Genomic DNA, 17,948 nt, shown 5'->3' on the forward strand with positions numbered 1-17,948 from the left:
GAGTGAGCACACACATGTTCTGCTGCCTCTTGTCAGACCAGCTCATGTGGTATCCTGGTTTGGCAGTGTCCTTCCTCAGGGAGTTTATCCTCCATGGAGGCCAGAGGAGCTATATTTACATCCCAGAATGTGCAGGTAGCATCAGGCCCCTTACTTTAGCTCTGCCAGATTAGAATGTCTTTTGTGTCCATGGTAGGAGTCCAGGGACCTGAGGGGTAGTAGCAAGACTGGGGGTTTGGGGCTAAAAGCAGATGTTGATGATGAACTGAGCAAGGCTCTGTGTCTTTCTCCCCAGTGCCTGCACCTCTGCATCCCTGGAGCCCTCTTACGTCCTTCGAGCAATTGGCACTGATGAGGATTTAGCTCACTCTTCTATCAGGTCAATCAGTTGAGCTGCAACATTTATGAAGGGCATCCTCTTTTGGATTTTTCATCTCCTGTTACAGTATTCCTCAATCTAGTTTTCCTTATCCCTTCTTAATTCTTCATGAAAGTTCCTAGAGCAGTGGTTCTCAGACTTCATTGACTGTATCACCTGGGAAGTTTGTGCAAGATGAAGATTTCTGAGTCCCACACTCAGAGATTCTGATTCACTAGGAAACTTCTCAGGTGATTCTGATGTGTTTGGTCCACAAACCACGTTCTGAGAAACTCTGACCTAGAGTGGAGGGACCAAGTTCTCTCCCTGTCTTTTGTGGAGTAGGTCCTCCTGGAGTATTTGCTGAGTGAATGTACCCCAGTGCTAGAGCTCTGACACAGAGCTCTTCTGTGCCTTTTTCAGGTTTGGCATTGGTCGTTTCACTACAGAGGAGGAGGTGGACTACACAGCGGAGAAATGCATTTACCACGTGAAGCGTCTTCGAGAAATGAGGTATGCACTGTTGTAGCAGAGACCTTTCGGAAGAAACTGCTGTGCTGGCTCCTGTCTTGTCCTTAGGCTCTGTGTTCACACAGCCAGAAACCAAGGTTTGAGAATACTTGGATTTTAGGATTTGGAGGTTCCACAAAGCAAGAAAATGGATCTTCCTGGCTGCTTGTTTTTCAGAAGATGAAAAAGCATTTTTTAAAACTAATCAACTACATAAATTCAGATGTTTTTTCATTATTGTTATTAATAGTATTAATAGTTTTCATTGTGTCAATATCAATACCAAATTAGTAATTTGTAGATTAAGTATAGGAAAACTCCCTTTAAGATGGGATTCTTGGCCTAGGAGCCAATGTTGGCTGCTTCCTATCTAAGCCCTCACTCATCCCACACCTCTTTTCTTTGGCAGCCCTCTCTGGGAGATGGTGCAGGATGGCATTGACCTGAAGAGCATCAAGTGGACCCAACACTAGAAGAGTGGGCCTCTGACTTTGTTCTGGCCTGGCTGCTCCTGCCTCTTCTACCCATGCACAGCCGCTCCCTTGTTACACCCAGTGGGTGCTCCATGCTCAAATCAGAATTGGTATAGCTCAGTTGATTTCAGCATCAGCCCACCTCCAAGACAGAAACACAAGAACACTATCTTTCCCTGGCCTCAGCTCCTTTGGTGGGGAACACTTCCCACTTCTCTCCAGGAGACCTTCTCAGGTCTTAGAATGAATGGATGTCTCACCCTGAAACAGGAGGGACATTTGTGATGATACAGCTGCTGGACATGTTTGTATCCTCGGTGGGGAGAGCCAGAGGCACTAAAAGGCTCTTTGCTCAGGGAGCCCAATGCTGTACGCGTACATTTGAGTTGACGCTTACTTCTGCTCAGCAAGACTGACTCCTTCAGGCATAAGCAAAATCAACTACAATTTAGTCTTTTTTGTGGCTCCAAGGACCACCTTTTCATATTGACTGTAGACTGAACAGAAAGTTTCTTAGAAGGCTTATCTCCTTTCTGTTCTTGTCCTCTTCCCTTTCTTTTGACTTAGCAAGAAATATCTGTATGACTCTACCCATTATTCTAATAATTTATGTTTCTTTTTTAAAATTTGTTAATTTGCAGAGTAGAGAAATAAAATCACCTTCCTCTATTTACTCTGTCACTTTATGAGTGGCTCAGGGAAATTTCAAGCTGGGCTTGGAAATTGTGGAGTAGACTACTGCTCTACTTGATTTCCATAGATGTCTCAGTCCGCTTGCATCTCTCTTCATTCAACAGTTATTTGAGTGCCTGTCGGGAGCCTAACATTTTTTTGGGTATTGGGGATACACTGGTTAATAGTACCAAAAAGGAACCTGCCTTCATTGAGCTTTCATTCTTGTGGAGACACAGAAAAGTTAACAAGTAAGCAAATAAGGCTATTATAGATTGTGATGAGTACTATGGAAAAAATAGAGTGGTTAAGAGGAAATTGGGGGGGGGGGGAACCTAGTATACTAGGAAAGCTTTTTTGAGGAGGTGTTATTTAAGCAAAAATGTTATCTCGAGCCATGGAAAGACCTAAAGATGAGAGAGGGATGAGAAGGAACAGTAAAAGCTAAGGGCCTGAAGTATGAAAAATCATGGTGTGTTTGAGAAACCAATAGATGGCCAGTGCAACTAGAGTAGTTTTTCCATTTGTAGGTCTGAAACTGTAGGTGGGTAATTACTAGCACACACACAAAAAGAAAGATAGAGTGCATCACACATATTTATTTTGATTATGTATTTTGTCAACTGAAAAATAATATAGACTAAGTGTTTCATCACCAAAAAGGATTTATTCGGGGAAAAAGAAAGGGTTGTAACCCAGTGTATGCAGACATGGCAAGCCACATGCATACTCTGGCCTGACTGCCAAGATGGAGGGGTATTTATAGAAGGGAAAAGGAAGTCAATGGAAGGGGTGGTTAGAGAACCACAGAGCTTTGTTACAGAGTTCTTCCTGCAGGGTTTCCGTGTGTAGGGTTCTTGTGATTACGTAGAGAAGGATAACTTCCATAAGCCCTAGCTCCTCCTATAGACCCTCCTAACTGATTATGTTTGTTTCAAGTTCCAGTTCATCTTTCTCAATTTGAATGTGTATACCAAATTGCAAATGTATTTCTTATATGGATGATGGTCAAAAAAGTTTGAAAGCTACTAGGCTATAAAGTATGGTGAATGCAGATGACCAAGGGAAGGAGGAGATGGAATTATAGAAGTTTTTAAAATAAATTTTATTTTGAATAATTTTAGATTTAGAAAAAGGTTACAAAGATAGTACAGAGTTATATATCCATCACCTAATTTCCTCTGATTTTAACATCTTACATAAAACTGGTACATTTGTCAAAACCAAAAGATCAACATCTGTACATTAGTATTAACTAAACTTGATTCTATTACGATTTCACCAGTTTTCCCATTAATGTCCTTTTTCTGTTCCAGGATCCAATCCTGAATACATTGCATTTAGCAGGGTTTGTTTTTATGCACTATAATGCACTATATTATACCTACGAAGAGTATATTTAATAAAGTATAAGTTTGGTTTAAAAATGTGGCCTGGTTTTTTAATTTGCTGGTTTTGGCACATTGGGCTAGCACCAGGCAAGTCTGCCGCACAGATCTTCCCAAAAGCTTGTTAGAGTTGTGGGAATTTAGTCCCTAATTTAGTTAGTTGACGCCTCACTTTCTGATTAGTAAGTGGATTCGGGAGACTTGGACCAAAGCAGCATTGGAATACTTTTGCTATAATAAAATAATACTGACGTGCAGCTGTGGATGGAGTTAATGAAGCCTGGTGGGTGAAGCTCCTTGGATTGAAATTTTTAATGGAAAGAAGAATCAGTTTTTGGTTCTTCTATCAGGGAATCATCAAGACGACTAGGCACCACTTTTTGGTCCTTTTAATCCTCAAAACAATTACGCTAAGTAGATACTATTTCTCTCCTTTCTCAAAAGCTTGAAGAAATGAAGCAATTTGCACAAAGTGCCGCAGTAAAGGGCCTAGCCAGATAGTGTGCATCCCACCACAGCGTCACTCCCCTAAGGCGGGGATAGTGTGAAAATGTCGCAGTCACGGGCTCAGCTCCTCTCGCCACAAACACCGGCAATTTCCGGGAGATTGCTCGAAAACCTCACTGCGCTTGCGCCTTCCCGTCCGTGACGTCAACCACTCCATCCCGCCCCTTCTGGAACCTGAAGCTGCTGAGCGGGCTGGCGGCCATTTTGTGAAACAGCGAAGGAGGTGGTGGCTGCTGTAGGCTCCGGGAAGCCGTTCACACAGGGGCTGTCGGCCGCGGGGCGGAGGCACTCGCGCGGGGGGTAACTCGGGTCTGGGTTCGGGTGCCGCGCAGCTCTCCCGGGTAAGACTCCCGCAGCCCCGGAACGGGCGGGGCTGTGCGGGGCTCGAGCCGCCCCTTGGTGGCCCGGGGCGGGGCCTTCGGAGGCCTCTGAGCCCGCCGCAGCGAGCGCCCCACACAAAAGGGTCGGGGCGAGGCTGCGGGGGGCCTGGGGCGCCACTTGCGCCTCTGAGGCCGGAGAGTGTGCAAGAAGGACGCAAGAGAGGATGAGCCTGCAAACCGAAGTGGGGACGAGGCTATAGTGAGGACGCCCCCGTGGTCCGAGAGGGAGGAGGCCAGAGCTGGGTGGCCAGCGGCCTGCGAACTAACGGGGACTGCAGTGAAAACACCTACATCCCCAGTGAGCAAGATTTTGTATGCCCCCAAATGGGGCCGAGATTATAACTACTTCTCTGTGCCCCGAAGTGAGGAGATAATTGTAGTGAGGACACTCCCTCCACCCGAAGTGCAAAGGAGGCCCCTGTGGCCTACCAGAAACAGGGGACTATAATTAGGACACACCTGTGGGCAGGAAGGTGTAGTCGGTACACTCCTGTGAGTCCAGGAAGGAAGTCTCAGAACTGGCTGCTTTCGTGGCCTGAATGTGGAGGGGGTTGCAGTGAAATGCTTACAAGGCCCAGTGTTGGGGCGGGGCTTACCCTCGAGGGTATCCCTTGGGAGACAGCCTCCAGCGCTGGAGGAGGAGGCGGGTCCAATGGGATGTGGACTTTGGGTGCTTTTGATGGAGAGTGAATTGAGTTTCTCTAGCGAAGGCCGGCGGTGCTAGTTTGCAGCCACGTGAAGTGGATGGGAGGAGCTTTGATGATCTACAGGTTAGTGACGGGCATGGACACTAGTGCGGAGGCGTAGCTGCTACATTGTCAGCGTATGGGTTTTATGTTGCCACCAATCTGTGCTTTCTAGTGGAAAATCGGAGGGTCTCCGGTGAGGGCTACCCTGGGTTATTTAGCGCTAAACGTATGCTGGGAATTGTATACTGAGAGATTTCTGGACTCTAAAATCCTCCTTGACTCCTGGATTCCCAGAGATGGCCTGATCTAAATTGGGGTAGTTGGCAAGGGCCATTCTATATGTATTATTCAAGATTAGGGTGACGCCAGTCAGTGTAACCTGAAAAAAACGTGATTTGCAACTGAAGGTTTGTTGAAGACTTGTGACTGGAGTATTTCTTTTAGAGCTTCTTTCTTGAATGGTTTAAAATGGTTTTTGTAAAATGCGGAATTAGCAACATGAATTGCCTTAGACCTTGTTATCTAGTTTATATTGTTAATGCATTTCAGAGCATTTACAGTTGAAAAGAATTCTACAAGTTTGGACATATAGGTTGATCTTGTTTCGTTTTTTAATTATAGAAATATAATACAAGACTGGTTTTACTTATTTTTGAAATTTGGTAGCTTTGTCGAATGAAGGATTTCTGGACATCGTGGAAAGTAATTGTGTTCAGGCATTTTCCAAGAATATTAAAAGGATGGGAAGAAATTTTACAGGTGGTTAAAATAATCTTATGGTAATTAATTTTTTGAAGGAAATGTTTGGTGTGTTTATATAAGTCGAGGATGTGCTTAGTATTAACAAAACGGAATGCATTTTTATATCACCTTTATGTGCTCGATCATATATTTGATGGTATTGTTTATGGATTATAATGCATAATTTACATTTTTCTTATGTTCATATCTGTTAGGTGAAAAATGTGAAGTTTTAGAAATCATCATAGTAGTTATTTGGAGCATATTGTTACGTGCTAATACCAGTATACTTTGGGCTTCTTTCACTTTCTTTGACATGCCAAATGTTTTGATTGTCACATATTGAGATTTCGGGGGTTGTTGGTACAATTTTTAGATGTGAAACTTGATTTTGTGGGCCAGTGTGTTCTAGGTGCTGGAATCCAGTGACACTTTCATAGTTTTGTTCCATTTTGTAGAGAAGCACTCCATCATTCAGTTTAGATGAATATTTTCTTCTGTAGATGTTATAGGAAGAACTTCTAAGTGTCAGTAATTGGTTGCACAAAAGATACTTTTAGATATCCTTCCCCAAAATGCAGGGACTGTCCTCCATTTCTAAATCTCCTGCCTAGCCCACAAGTGCTTAATAAATGTTTGTGAAATAAATGAATATTGCTAAAAGTTTTAGGTCAACTAAGCAGGAAAATCACCTAATTTACAGTTTTCTCAGATTTTACCACCACCACCCATATACTTTTTGGGTTGCATAGAGTTTAGTTCATTAAGTTTAAAGCCAGCTTTTAAGTCTTAAGACCAATAGTGAGGGTGAATGTGGTGAGCTAGGTTAGAAGTAACATTGTTACTTTGAAGTATATATCAAGTAGTATAATGAATATTTTGTTGGCATTTTGGGGGGGATTGAAAAATAGTTTAACATTATAGTCTTTTTGGCAGGAAGAATAAATACTTTATTTAGAATTGTCTTTTGATTTGCTGCCTTTGAGTACCGAGAGTTAATGAGAAAGTTGAGTAATGTGCTGTCAAAGGCACATATCTCCCTCAGTGTCAGAATTGTTTCATTAAGAATGATTCCAGAATCTGAAATGTGATCCATTTGGGGATGGGGACAAAATTAAGTGGATGAAGCTGTGGGTGTTTTGTAATGCCTAACGTGATTGTGCTGCTTATTATAGTGGTGTGCCCTTTCTGGTTCTCTGCTGTTGCTCATCTGTGAGGTGAACGTTTGAAGAGTGCTGGGTTTTGTTTCTTTTGAACCTGAAGAACTTAGCTCTGCTGTACCCTGGTTCTTGTTGATTAAAGACTGATTATTGGAGAAAATTAAAATTCACTTTTGGATGTTTATTACCTGATGAAGAGTGTAATCGGTCAAGTTCTCTGGTTTGTGCCTTGGCTTCCTGATAAAAGAGGACTGTTGTCAGACATTTTATTCTGAAATTCCAAGTGATTGGAATGGCTAGTAAATAAGAAAAATCTGTCTTGTCATAATAATATGCTAAATTTTTGTAACATATTTGTAATTTGCACATGTATGTATGTATGTATGTGGTATTTGTAAAGCTGAAGCAAGACCAGTATGTTAGGACTAAGTCCTAACAAAGTGGAAAAATATACTAAAGCAAGCTTCTTTAGATCTTATGAAATACGTCAGTGAACTTAATGGCAAATCCTATCCATTTTCTCCTTCCCTACCCTCATGCTCTGTGTATAAGGTAAAACATGTATTTTAGATGTTTTGTTGCATAGAATTATTTCAGTCTTACCCTTCTAAAATTCACCAACGTTTTAGGTGATTGGAGTGGATTTTTCATTTTGGTATCCTGCATTCAGTTGCCAGCTGACATGTAGAACACAGGAATGAGTACGTTTCATGGACTACAGTAATGCCTTTATTAAATTATTGTGCTCTTACAAAGTGAAGTGTGGAAAACAAAAGTACTTCAGTTCTCGGTTTCTGTTTACCTTGCCTATTTGAAGGAAAAGGTGTAACAGCAAGTTCTGCCTTCCAGCCTGAATTTCTGTATACTTTAGTGTTGGGTGAGATGGGGCTTCCCCTTTGCTGTACAGAAATTCACAAATTTATGTCTAGGTTGATTTTGTGCTTTAAATTGAACATGTAAACCTTGAACTAGGCATTTGCCAAATTCAGCTGGGCCTTTCAACTTTTCCTTGTGGAATGAGATGTTTCCTCCTTGTTACAGTTATTTCTGGCAATCCTGTAGAAATTTCTGAGAGTAGACCTAGTATGTTCCCTTTTGGCTTAACAGGCTGAACCTGAACTTGTTCCTCTTCAGATGGACATAAGGTGCCTTCTGGGGTCTGGAAGAAAAGAGGCTAAGGAACCTGTTTCCCTTACCTTTAAGGCACATAGTCCTGTCCCACACCAGGTTTTTTGAATTGGAATCTCCAGTAGGGGATCATCTGTTTATCACAAGTACTTAAACTAGAAAATTACCCTGGTTCTTTGGTTCAGAGTGTCATACCTGTACATTTAGAAATAAATAGTGTAAAAATTAGTGTTCTTCCTCATTGAGCATAGCCTTTACTTAAAGCAAGCTTTTTTCTGTTTCACATTTACTTTTGTGACCCATTTAAAACTACTAGATGTGGCTTTTAAATGAAGAGTTTGAAAATTCTTTAGACTTCATTAGGATTGATTTTTACAATATGAAAGATTAATGCAATGCTCTGGGCTTTTGAAAGTGCCGCTTATGACATTTGCATAGCTTTTTGTGGCAAAACAATCTCACTGTTTTTTAGTAATTTGAGTAGTTGTCTAGAAAATGTTTTGCTTGTCCTTTAGAAAAGTTTGGAGTAACACTAAAATTTTTAATGTTTTACTTTTTGGTGATGATACTAAATTAAATGCTCTGATGGTATCTTGATCTTGAAAGACAGTTAAAAGTGATCATCATTCTAAGTCTTCTATTGGTAATCTTAATACCTAATTGTGACGATTTTCTTCTGCTCTGTTTCTCTGAATAAAAAAAAAAAGACCTTTAGAATAAAGTTGTCTAATTTGGTCATGCACATTGCTTGTGAATTGTTTATAATTTCACCAGTTTGGGGAAAATTGCAGTGAAAAGTAAGTGACCTGTTTTTACTTTGGGAAGTACTCTTAATATGTCAAGTGTTTTTAGGGATGTTTGAAAAAAATAAGTTTCTTGAGACTGTTATGGTGTTAGAATAAAAAGCACTTTAATATTTTGAATCTCAGTGGTTTTAACTAGGAGTTAGTCCTTATAGCTAGAACTTTCTCTTCATTTATGTTTTTGATGTTTGATGGTATTTTGGTGCAAAGGAAAATATATTGAAAAAGTAATTGCAGTAATTTTGAGAGTACCCTTGAATTGATTATTTAATTTGCCAAGGACCTGTTATCGTGAGAACTTGTGCTTTTGCATCAAAAATTTGGTGGGAACCTATGGAAATAGGTCATAGTTTAACTTTTGTTATGGAATTTTTCTGGACTGGTTTAATCAAGTGATAAAAGCAATTATCAGCTATAAGGCCGAGAGCTTCATGACTTTTAGTTTTCAATTGATTTATTCTTGGGCTAATTTAGGACATGTTCTTGATGTATGTAAATACATCATGTTTTGAGACGTACTCAAATTTGAAAGTAATGCCAAGTAATAAGCATGTGTGGGATTTTGGTACGTTCTTTCTTTTTCTCCTTTTTTTTTTTTGGATATGCATTCTAATGAAATACTCTGGTGGTTTCAGACTCGCCTTCATAATGTACAGTTCAGTGTGGCCTGTGCGTGTTTTGTGTTTCCTGCATTGATTTTTGCCTCCGTTTATTCTCTATTGCAGTCTAAAAGTTGGTTTTAATTGGTTGCCCACAGGATTGACTTGGCCTCTACTTCTTGTTAAGAAAATACATCTCTTGTTTTATCAGGTAAGAGATTTTGAATAGAGGGTTTGTTTTTATACAGAATCAAATGAGAGCTTATTAAGTAACATGAAAATATGTGTAGTAACTAAATTGTGTGTGTGTGTGTGTTTGTTTTTTTTCTTGTTTTAAACAAGCTTATCTGAGGGATGGGGGTGGGATGGACTGGGTACCATGATGGATGAACAGTTGTTGCTTCCTTTGGTTTTATATGGATGCATTTCTCCTGCTGAATTCCTGGTATATTAGGCAATAAGTAGCTATTTTGTTCCTTAGTAGCATTACAAATATAGGTGCTTGTTATTGGTATGGTTATTTAATATTCCTTAGAAGTATAGGTACAGATAATGGGTCACATGTTTTAGAATACAAATTTTGACTTTAATGGAACTTCAATGATTGGAATCTAACCCTCTTGTTAAATAACTAAGGTAGGCTCAAGGTAGCCTGAAGTGATTTATCTGTCAAACAGGTACTTAGTAAACAGAATAGCAGATCTTATTTCATATTTTTTCAGAACCTAAAACCTTTTTCTCTTTAGATGGCTTTATGAATAAATTTTTGCTCTGCTTTGGTTTAATCCTCAGCCCTTTGTACCTGGTAATTGGGCAGATTTTCAATATCATATTTTCATGTGCAGTTTGTACAGACTTTCACTAAATCCCTTCTCTCTTAGCAGCAAATGGTTTGAAGACTTACTGTATATGTCACTTCAGCCCTTTGTTTAATTTTTATATTCTTGTGACCATATCAAGTTCCCATTTTTATTGTCCCAATGAAAACTAACATCTTGCTCAAGTTGTTTTGGGTACCTAGATTACCCATGTTTCCATGGAGTGATTAAATGATTAAGCGTTTTTTGAAGTTGAACAGGAATGCTATCTCAATTTTGCATATAGCCAATATTCTAGAGTCAGTAAAGAATGAGAATTTGATTTAATGACTTGGAACCTTCTTGATGAACTTCCTGATAGACTAAATAGTAAATAAGGAGAAAAGAGTGTTGGTGCGATTATTTTTTAGTATTAATTTTTCTTGTTGACTCTTGCAAACCAAGTATAAAAACTTCCCCTCTCTGCCCAATTTCTAGTGTTTTATAATGGCCTCAGAAAGAGCATTTACTGTCCTATGGTTACCAGTCTTTCAGGATTAAATTTAAAGGTGACGTGCACGAGAGAGAGAACTATCGAAGCCAAACATATTTCTTTTTTGTACAGCAATCATAACATTGAACTATGATTACAGGTTTTGTTGCATTGAGTTCTTATTCACACAATATTTATTAATAACATTGAAAAACTGCTTTCATAGAGTAATAGAATTCTTAGCGCTTGCAATAGGAAACTGCTTTACTAATATTTTCATTTGAGAAAATAAAACCAAAGCCCAAATAACTTTTAATTTCCTCAAGGTCACAGAGCCAGTTTAATAGGTTTATATTTAAAAGTTGATTTTTAAGATGGCATGGAAAACACCTTGTGTTGTTGACCACATAAAGTTCAAATTAATATTTTTTCCCGTGCCAAGAATTTGTTTTGTATTGCTTTACAAAAGACTATCCTTGCATTTACTCTTAGAGGCTGTAGGAACAGAAATACTGAAATTTTACTTAAATCTAGGGGAAACTTTTTTTTTAATTAGATCAAAATGGACATTGTCTAAGGAGATCAGTGAGTACCCAGAAATTCCACAGGAGTTACGTTGGGCTGGATACTATAACAATCACTGAATAAAGTTCATACCCTAGTTCTTTTAAAACAAAAGCAAAAACCAAAAGATACCTCTTTTTCATGATCAGCTCTTCCCTATGGGAAAAACAAGACTTTTTTTTTAGTGGAGGGTTTGGGAATGAATTTTAATTAAAACAGCCATGGTGAATGACACTGTAACCAGGTTCTGCTTTTGGGATGATCAGTATAGGTGATTAAGATTTTGGCTATTTTATTTAGTATTTGTGTTGGATTCTTAGTATGTATTAACCTTGTTTGTAATAAATAATTTTTTATATATAGTTTTCTTTAATAAATAAAGCTGTAAGGCAGATTAAAGAGTTTTAGGGTGAAATATGGAATCAGTTCTCATTTGAGACTTGAATCTAGTGTAAATTATTATTTGTAATTTTTCTGTTTCTGTTGGGTTTTTGAGATTGAGCTGTATAAAATGACACTGATAATTCTATGAAGTTGTCAGGTCTATAAGGAAGATGCTAAGCCAGTTTTAAATATCAACTTTGATGCATCCTTTGCATGTTTTCCCCTATAAATTGTTAAACTTTGTTTCCTGATTTGACTTACACATTTCTTTTAAATCTTACTGAATAGCGGTCTGAATGATGTCATTGGTGATTTTACTGTCCTATGGTTGTTTTTTTCCTGAAACTTGATTCTTGGGATTGAACTTCTAATTGTTTGCAGAATTAATTCCTTTTGGAAGTTGAAAGTGTCTAGGTTTTACATTGTAAATGGCACGTGATAAATTCAGTTTTTAGAATAGCCAAAATTTTAAAACGACATTGCTTGTGATAGTTTGAGGGACTATTTGAGGGCCTAATATGGTAGCTGGTCATTTCTTGTAGCTAAAAACTTTGGTGTGATAAACAGGAGTCTGACCTGGCCATTGCCTTTTCTCATCTGCAGGTGTGTGTGGTTTCAGCGCAGCATGGCTGTGGTCATCCGTTTGCAAGGTCTCCCAATTGTGGCGGGGACCATGGACATTCGCCACTTCTTCTCTGGATTGACCATTCCTGATGGGGGCGTGCATATTGTAGGGGGTGAACTGGGTGAGGCTTTCATCGTTTTTGCCACTGATGAAGATGCAAGGCTTGGTATGATGCGCACAGGTGGTACAATTAAAGGGTCTAAAGTAACACTATTGTTGAGTAGTAAAACAGAAATGCAGAATATGATTGAACTGAGTCGTAGGCGTTTTGAAACAGCCAACTTAGATATACCACCAGCAAATGCTAGTAGATCAGGACCACCACCTAGCTCAGGTATGAGTGGCAGGGTTAACTTGCCTACAACAGTACCCAACTTTAATAATCCTTCACCCAGTGTAGTTACTGCCGCCACTACTGTTCATGAAAGCAACAAAAACATACAGACGTTTTCCACAGCCAGCATAGGAACGGCTCCTCCAAATATGGGGACTTCCTTTGGGAGCCCAACGTTTAGCTCAACCATTTCGAGCACAGCCTCTCCAATGAACACAGTCCCACCACCACCAATTCCTCCAATTCCAGCAATGCCATCTTTGCCACCCATGCCGTCTATTCCCCCAATACCAGTTCCTCCTCCGGTACCTACATTGCCTCCCGTGCCTCCTGTGCCCCCAATACCTCCAGTCCCGTCTGTGCCACCCATGACCCCACTGCCACCCATGTCGGGCATGCCACCCCTGAACCCACCACCTGTGGCACCTCTACCTGCTGGAATGAATGGCTCTGGAGCACCTATGAATCTGAACAGTAACCTGAACCCTGTGTTTTTGGGTCCATTGAATCCTGTTAACCCTATCCAGATGAACTCTCAAAGTAGTGTGAAACCACTTCCCATCAACCCTGATGATCTGTATGTCAGTGTGCATGGAATGCCCTTTTCTGCCGTGGAAAATGATGTCAGAGATTTTTTTCATGGGCTCCGTGTTGATGCAGTGCATTTGTTGAAAGATCATGTAGGCCGAAATAATGGGAATGGATTGGTTAAGTTTCTTTCCCCTCAAGATACATTTGAAGCCTTGAAACGAAACAGAATGCTGATGATTCAACGCTATGTGGAAGTTAGTCCTGCAACCGAAAGACAGTGGGTAGCTGCTGGAGGCCATATCACTTTTAAGCAAAGCATAGGACCCTCTGGACAAACCCACCCCCCTCCTCAGACACTTCCTAGGTCAAAATCGCCCAGTGGGCAGAAAAGGTCAAGGTCAAGATCACCACATGAGCCTGGGTTTTGTGTTTACTTGAAAGGGTTACCATTTGAAGCTGAAAACAAACATGTCATTGATTTTTTTAAAAAGCTGGATATTGTGGAAGATAGTATTTATATCGCTTACGGACCCAATGGGAAAGCAACTGGTGAAGGCTTCGTAGAATTCAGGAATGAGGCTGACTATAAGGCCGCTCTGTCTCGTCATAAACAATACATGGGCAATCGCTTTATTCAAGTTCATCCAATTACTAAGAAAGGTATGTTAGAAAAGATAGATATGATTAGAAAAAGACTGCAGAACTTCAGCTATGACCAGAGAGAAATGATGTTAAATCCCGAGGGGGATGTCAGCTCTACCAAAGTCTGTGCCCACATCACAAATATTCCATTCAGCATTACCAAGATGGATGTTCTTCAGTTCCTAGAAGGAATCCCAGTGGATGAAAATGCTGTACACGTTCTTGTTGATAACAATGGGCAAGGTTTAGGACAGGCATTGGTTCAGTTTAAAAATGAAGACGATGCACGTAAGTCTGAACGCTTACACCGTAAAAAACTTAATGGGAGAGAAGCTTTTGTTCATGTAGTTACTCTACAAGATATGAGAGAGATTGAAAAAAATCCCCCTGCCCAAGGAAAAAAGGGGTTAAAGATGCCTGTGCCAGGCAATCCTGCAGTTCCAGGAATGCCCAATGCTGGAATGCCCAGTGCTGGAATGCCCAATGCCGGAATGCCCAGTGCTGGAATGCCCAGTACCGGAATGCCCAATGCTGGAATGCCCAGTGCCGGAATGCCCAGTGCCGGAATGCCCAGTGTGGGAATGCCCAATGTGGGAATGCCCAATGCAGGAATGCCCAATGCGGGAATGCCGAGTGCAGGAGGTGAAGAGCATGGCTTCCTGACTGTAGGATCTAAGGAGGCCAATAATGGGCCTCCATTTAACTTTCCTGGTAATTTTGGTGGTCCGAATGCCTTTGGGCCACCACTGCCTCCTCCAGGATTAGGAGGGGGCTTTGGTGACGTTAGACCTGGTATGCCTTCAGTTGGAAATAGTGGTTTGCCTGGTCTAGGACTGGATGTGCCAGGTTTTGGAGGTGGACCAAATAATTTAAGTGGGCCAGGATTTGGAGGGGGGCCTCAGAATTTTGGAAATGGCCCTGGTAGCTTAGGTGGCCCCCCTGGCTTTGGAAGTGGCCCTCCTGGTCTTGGAAATGCTCCTGGCCATTTGAGTGGGCCACCAGCCTTTGGGCCTGGGCCTGGGCCTGGCCCAATCCACATTGGTGGTCCCCCTGGCTTTGGGTCTAGTTCTGGAAAACCAGGACCAACAGTAATTAAAGTGCAGAACATGCCCTTCACTGTGTCTATTGACGAGATTTTAGATTTCTTTTATGGCTATCAAGTGATCCCAGGCTCAGTTTGTTTAAAATACAATGAGAAAGGTATGCCCACAGGGGAAGCCATGGTGGCCTTTGAATCTCGGGATGAAGCCACAGCTGCTGTTATTGACTTAAATGACAGACCGATAGGCTCAAGGAAAGTAAAACTTGTATTAGGGTAGCTGTTCACATCAATTCTTCATAGGGTAGATCTTCATAGTGCTGTGATTAATGCATCCAGATTGTTTTCCTAGTATTTCCAGGTTAGAACCTGTGGATTGTTTCAATTGCATATAGATTGGATTCCATAACATAGAGCATTGGTTGACCGTTTACAGAAGACTCATTATCAGGATAAACATTGCTGTATGTTACCGTAAAGCTGTCTGGAAAGAACACAAAAATGATTTTTTGCATACCATTAGAGAAATGATTTACAAAACTCAAATGACGACATCAAGCTTATCAAGGAGTCTAGATTGGTTTTGTTTTATACCATATGGGATGAAGAAAACAGAAATGTCAGTAGAGCTTATTAAGGGTGCTCTTGCCAGCTGCTGAAAAATAGAAGTTGGCTATTCTTGGAATTTGGTCTAAAGCTGGACAGATTTGCTTTGTTATAGGGTCAAAGCTTTGTCTAAAGTCCTCATTTTCTTTTAAAATTGAATAAAATCTCTGTATACAGATTCACTGTATGTACCTTTATTGCTTCTCGAGGGTTCTTGCTGTATAGACAGTCCTGCTTCTGAAGTTGCTGCTTTGCCTAACTGACTCATCTGTAAATGAGCAGAACTGTTGTTGTTGTTTTTTTTAATATAAACTACACTTGGTTTGTGCTATAACCTTGAACTTTGATTTCTAATGTCATACTTAAAACTGTGGAATAAGACTTTGCCACAAAAATAAAATATGGAGTCCTCTACCTACCAGAGCCTTTTTGGTTTGACCTCTAAGTTTTAGTTCAGTTGGTTTAAAAATTGTTCATTTTGTTTGGATGGCATTGAAAACCAGAAACTGCTTTTAATAATCACTGTTTAAGTTGCTTGATTGGAAGTCCTGTCCATGAGGACTAATGTTCTGGCAATTTCATTCTGTCCCAAATTTATGTGAAATTTTGGTCTGTAACTAAACAAAGAGGGTCCATTTATAAGAAAGAGCTTTATTACATCAGGTTTTTTAAAATGAAGTTGAAATTGTTAGCTTTGGTAGCAATAGTGTTATAGAATTTTAAAAAATCCATAAGCTGGTTTGTAGATTGATATGCATTTAATCCTGTTACTTGGAGGCTTTTGGTCTAGTTGTTTGATCAGGAGCCTGTTTACAAAATTTCATACAGAGCAAAAGTACAGCTGCCAGAAGGGAGAGAATTGAGACTCCGTGCCCTTTCATACTCTTTTTGTTTTTGGCATTCAGGACACTAAGGCAGGAGGACCACATGGGTTCTGGTTGGTAAGTGTCCTTGTCATGAAAACATTTGCCTTACAACGTCCTGCCCACTGCCACAAAAGGCTCTGCTTATCGTTACTTTTTTTCTTAGTTAAAATGCTCTGAAGATGTGTCACATATTATAAACATACGGAATGGGAGATTGGTGAGATATCATGAAAAACAAATTTTGTCTTTTACATGGTCCTCTGTCTTAGTTTGAAGCATCCTCAACATTTCCTACAAATGTACTTGCAAAGGGGTCAGCCTTTTAAAAGAAATATTTCCTGTTAAAAAAAAACAGTGCCTTTTTGGTGTTGCAAATCAGTGGAACACTGAAATACAGCGTCGTGTAATTTAGAGTTAGGAGTGGCAACAGTTTGATTTGTGTGGTAAGATTTGGAAAGCCTTTTCAGCATTACGATCTAGAGGATTGACAGTACAGGATTTTTTGTTTAGGGAAAGGATTGGTTAGACTTTCAAAAACGGCTGTGTTGTGGGTCTTTCGATAATTCATGATTACAAATTTGCTTTGACAGAACACTAGATATTACCTCCTCAACTAAAAAAGCAATATGATGTTTGTATATGCTATTCAATTTAAGTTTTCTGTTAAGTAATCATTTCTCATTCCAAGGACAGAGTGCAAAAAACTTCAGCGCTGTTTGGGAGTCTTATTTCAACTGCACATTATTTTCCCCATTGGAAAGCTGACTTTTTATTTTAGAAAAATGGGTTGTTTGAAGATGAAAGTCTTTTCTTTTTTCACAATTTATTTTGGTTATATGTTCGTACATTCTTGTTAAATATTTCATATACTTTATTGCAACTATTTTGTTATTTCCACATCTTAGGTAAATGCTGAAAAGGAAAATTTGATTTCATTGTTCATCAAATTAAATAAATTAAGAAAATAGTGGTTGTGTAGAAATTGGAGAGGACTATGTTTCATATTTGGTTGAATCACAACAGTGCTTTTCTTGTTGTGAAATGTAATTAAATGCTTTGCCCTGTGGAACTTGATTTTTGTGTATCTGAGACTTATTACACATTACATAGTGCTAACTGCTAAGCATACTGTTCATCTTGTTCTGGGCATTGGAGTTTGAGTTTTTAAAAAATTCTTGAAAATATGTTTTGTGAAACTATTCATAGCTCTTTTCCTGCAAATTTTCTCATAAGAACTAGGTTTTGGGTGATAACGAATTTACATTATTTGCTTCTTTGCTTTGTATGGTATGAAGGATTTGTAAAGCTTTGCTCAAAGTTGTGTGCATCTGTAAACACTATCATATTTTCAATTTCATGTGTAAACTTGATTGTCTACTTTCGTGACTGACATGAATAGAAGAGAATCTTTTCCATTAGGTTTTATTTTTCTCCCCCTCCCTGCTGAAGGTTTGGTTTTTTTTTAGTTTAAAGGATTAGAGAAATCTACAAAATGTATTTTCTAAGTAAGCAAAGTTGTAAACTTTTTCTGAATTTTAGTGAAACATTTAGTTCACAAGCAAAATTTGGAAGTATGTCCTGTGTTTACACTGTGGTTTGGATGTACGATTATTAGTGGCTTCTTTTTTTTTTTTAATGCAACACTGTTACGTGAAATGT

The 17,948-nt window shown here is 39.6% G+C and overlaps 2 protein-coding genes across 12 annotated transcripts in view; both read left to right on the forward strand.

Annotated features, from left to right (window-relative positions):
* The window catches only part of NFS1 (NFS1 cysteine desulfurase), a 15,745-nt gene extending 12,305 nt beyond the window's left edge, over positions 1-3,440 (forward strand). Inside the window, exons 11-13 of the mRNA XM_019733152.2 lie at positions 296-379; positions 782-871; positions 1,278-3,440. Of these exons, the coding sequence (XP_019588711.2) occupies positions 296-379; positions 782-871; positions 1,278-1,341 (238 nt within the window). The 3' untranslated portion in view covers positions 1,342-3,440. The remainder of the gene's footprint in view (positions 1-295; positions 380-781; positions 872-1,277) is intronic.
* A 633-nt stretch (positions 3,441-4,073) lies between these two features.
* Positions 4,074-17,948, forward strand: part of LOC109448165 (copine-1) — a 33,923-nt gene continuing 20,048 nt past the window's right edge. Inside the window, exons 1-3 of one of the 11 annotated variants that reach the window (XM_019733185.2) lie at positions 4,074-4,249; positions 9,567-9,619; positions 12,250-15,601. In XM_019733185.2, coding sequence (XP_019588744.1) covers positions 12,272-15,097 — 2,826 coding nt within the window. In that variant the 5' untranslated portion in view covers positions 4,074-4,249; positions 9,567-9,619; positions 12,250-12,271 and the 3' untranslated portion in view covers positions 15,098-15,601. Of the gene's footprint in view, positions 4,250-4,343; positions 4,587-9,534; positions 9,620-12,249; positions 15,602-17,948 lie in introns of those variants that run through there. The other 10 variants (XM_074317895.1, XM_074317897.1, XM_074317898.1 and 7 more) reach the window with 10 other exon arrangements.

Source organism: Rhinolophus sinicus, linkage group LG13 (genome assembly GCF_036562045.2).
Source record: "Rhinolophus sinicus isolate RSC01 linkage group LG13, ASM3656204v1, whole genome shotgun sequence".
NCBI classification, from domain to species: domain Eukaryota; kingdom Metazoa; phylum Chordata; class Mammalia; order Chiroptera; family Rhinolophidae; genus Rhinolophus; species Rhinolophus sinicus.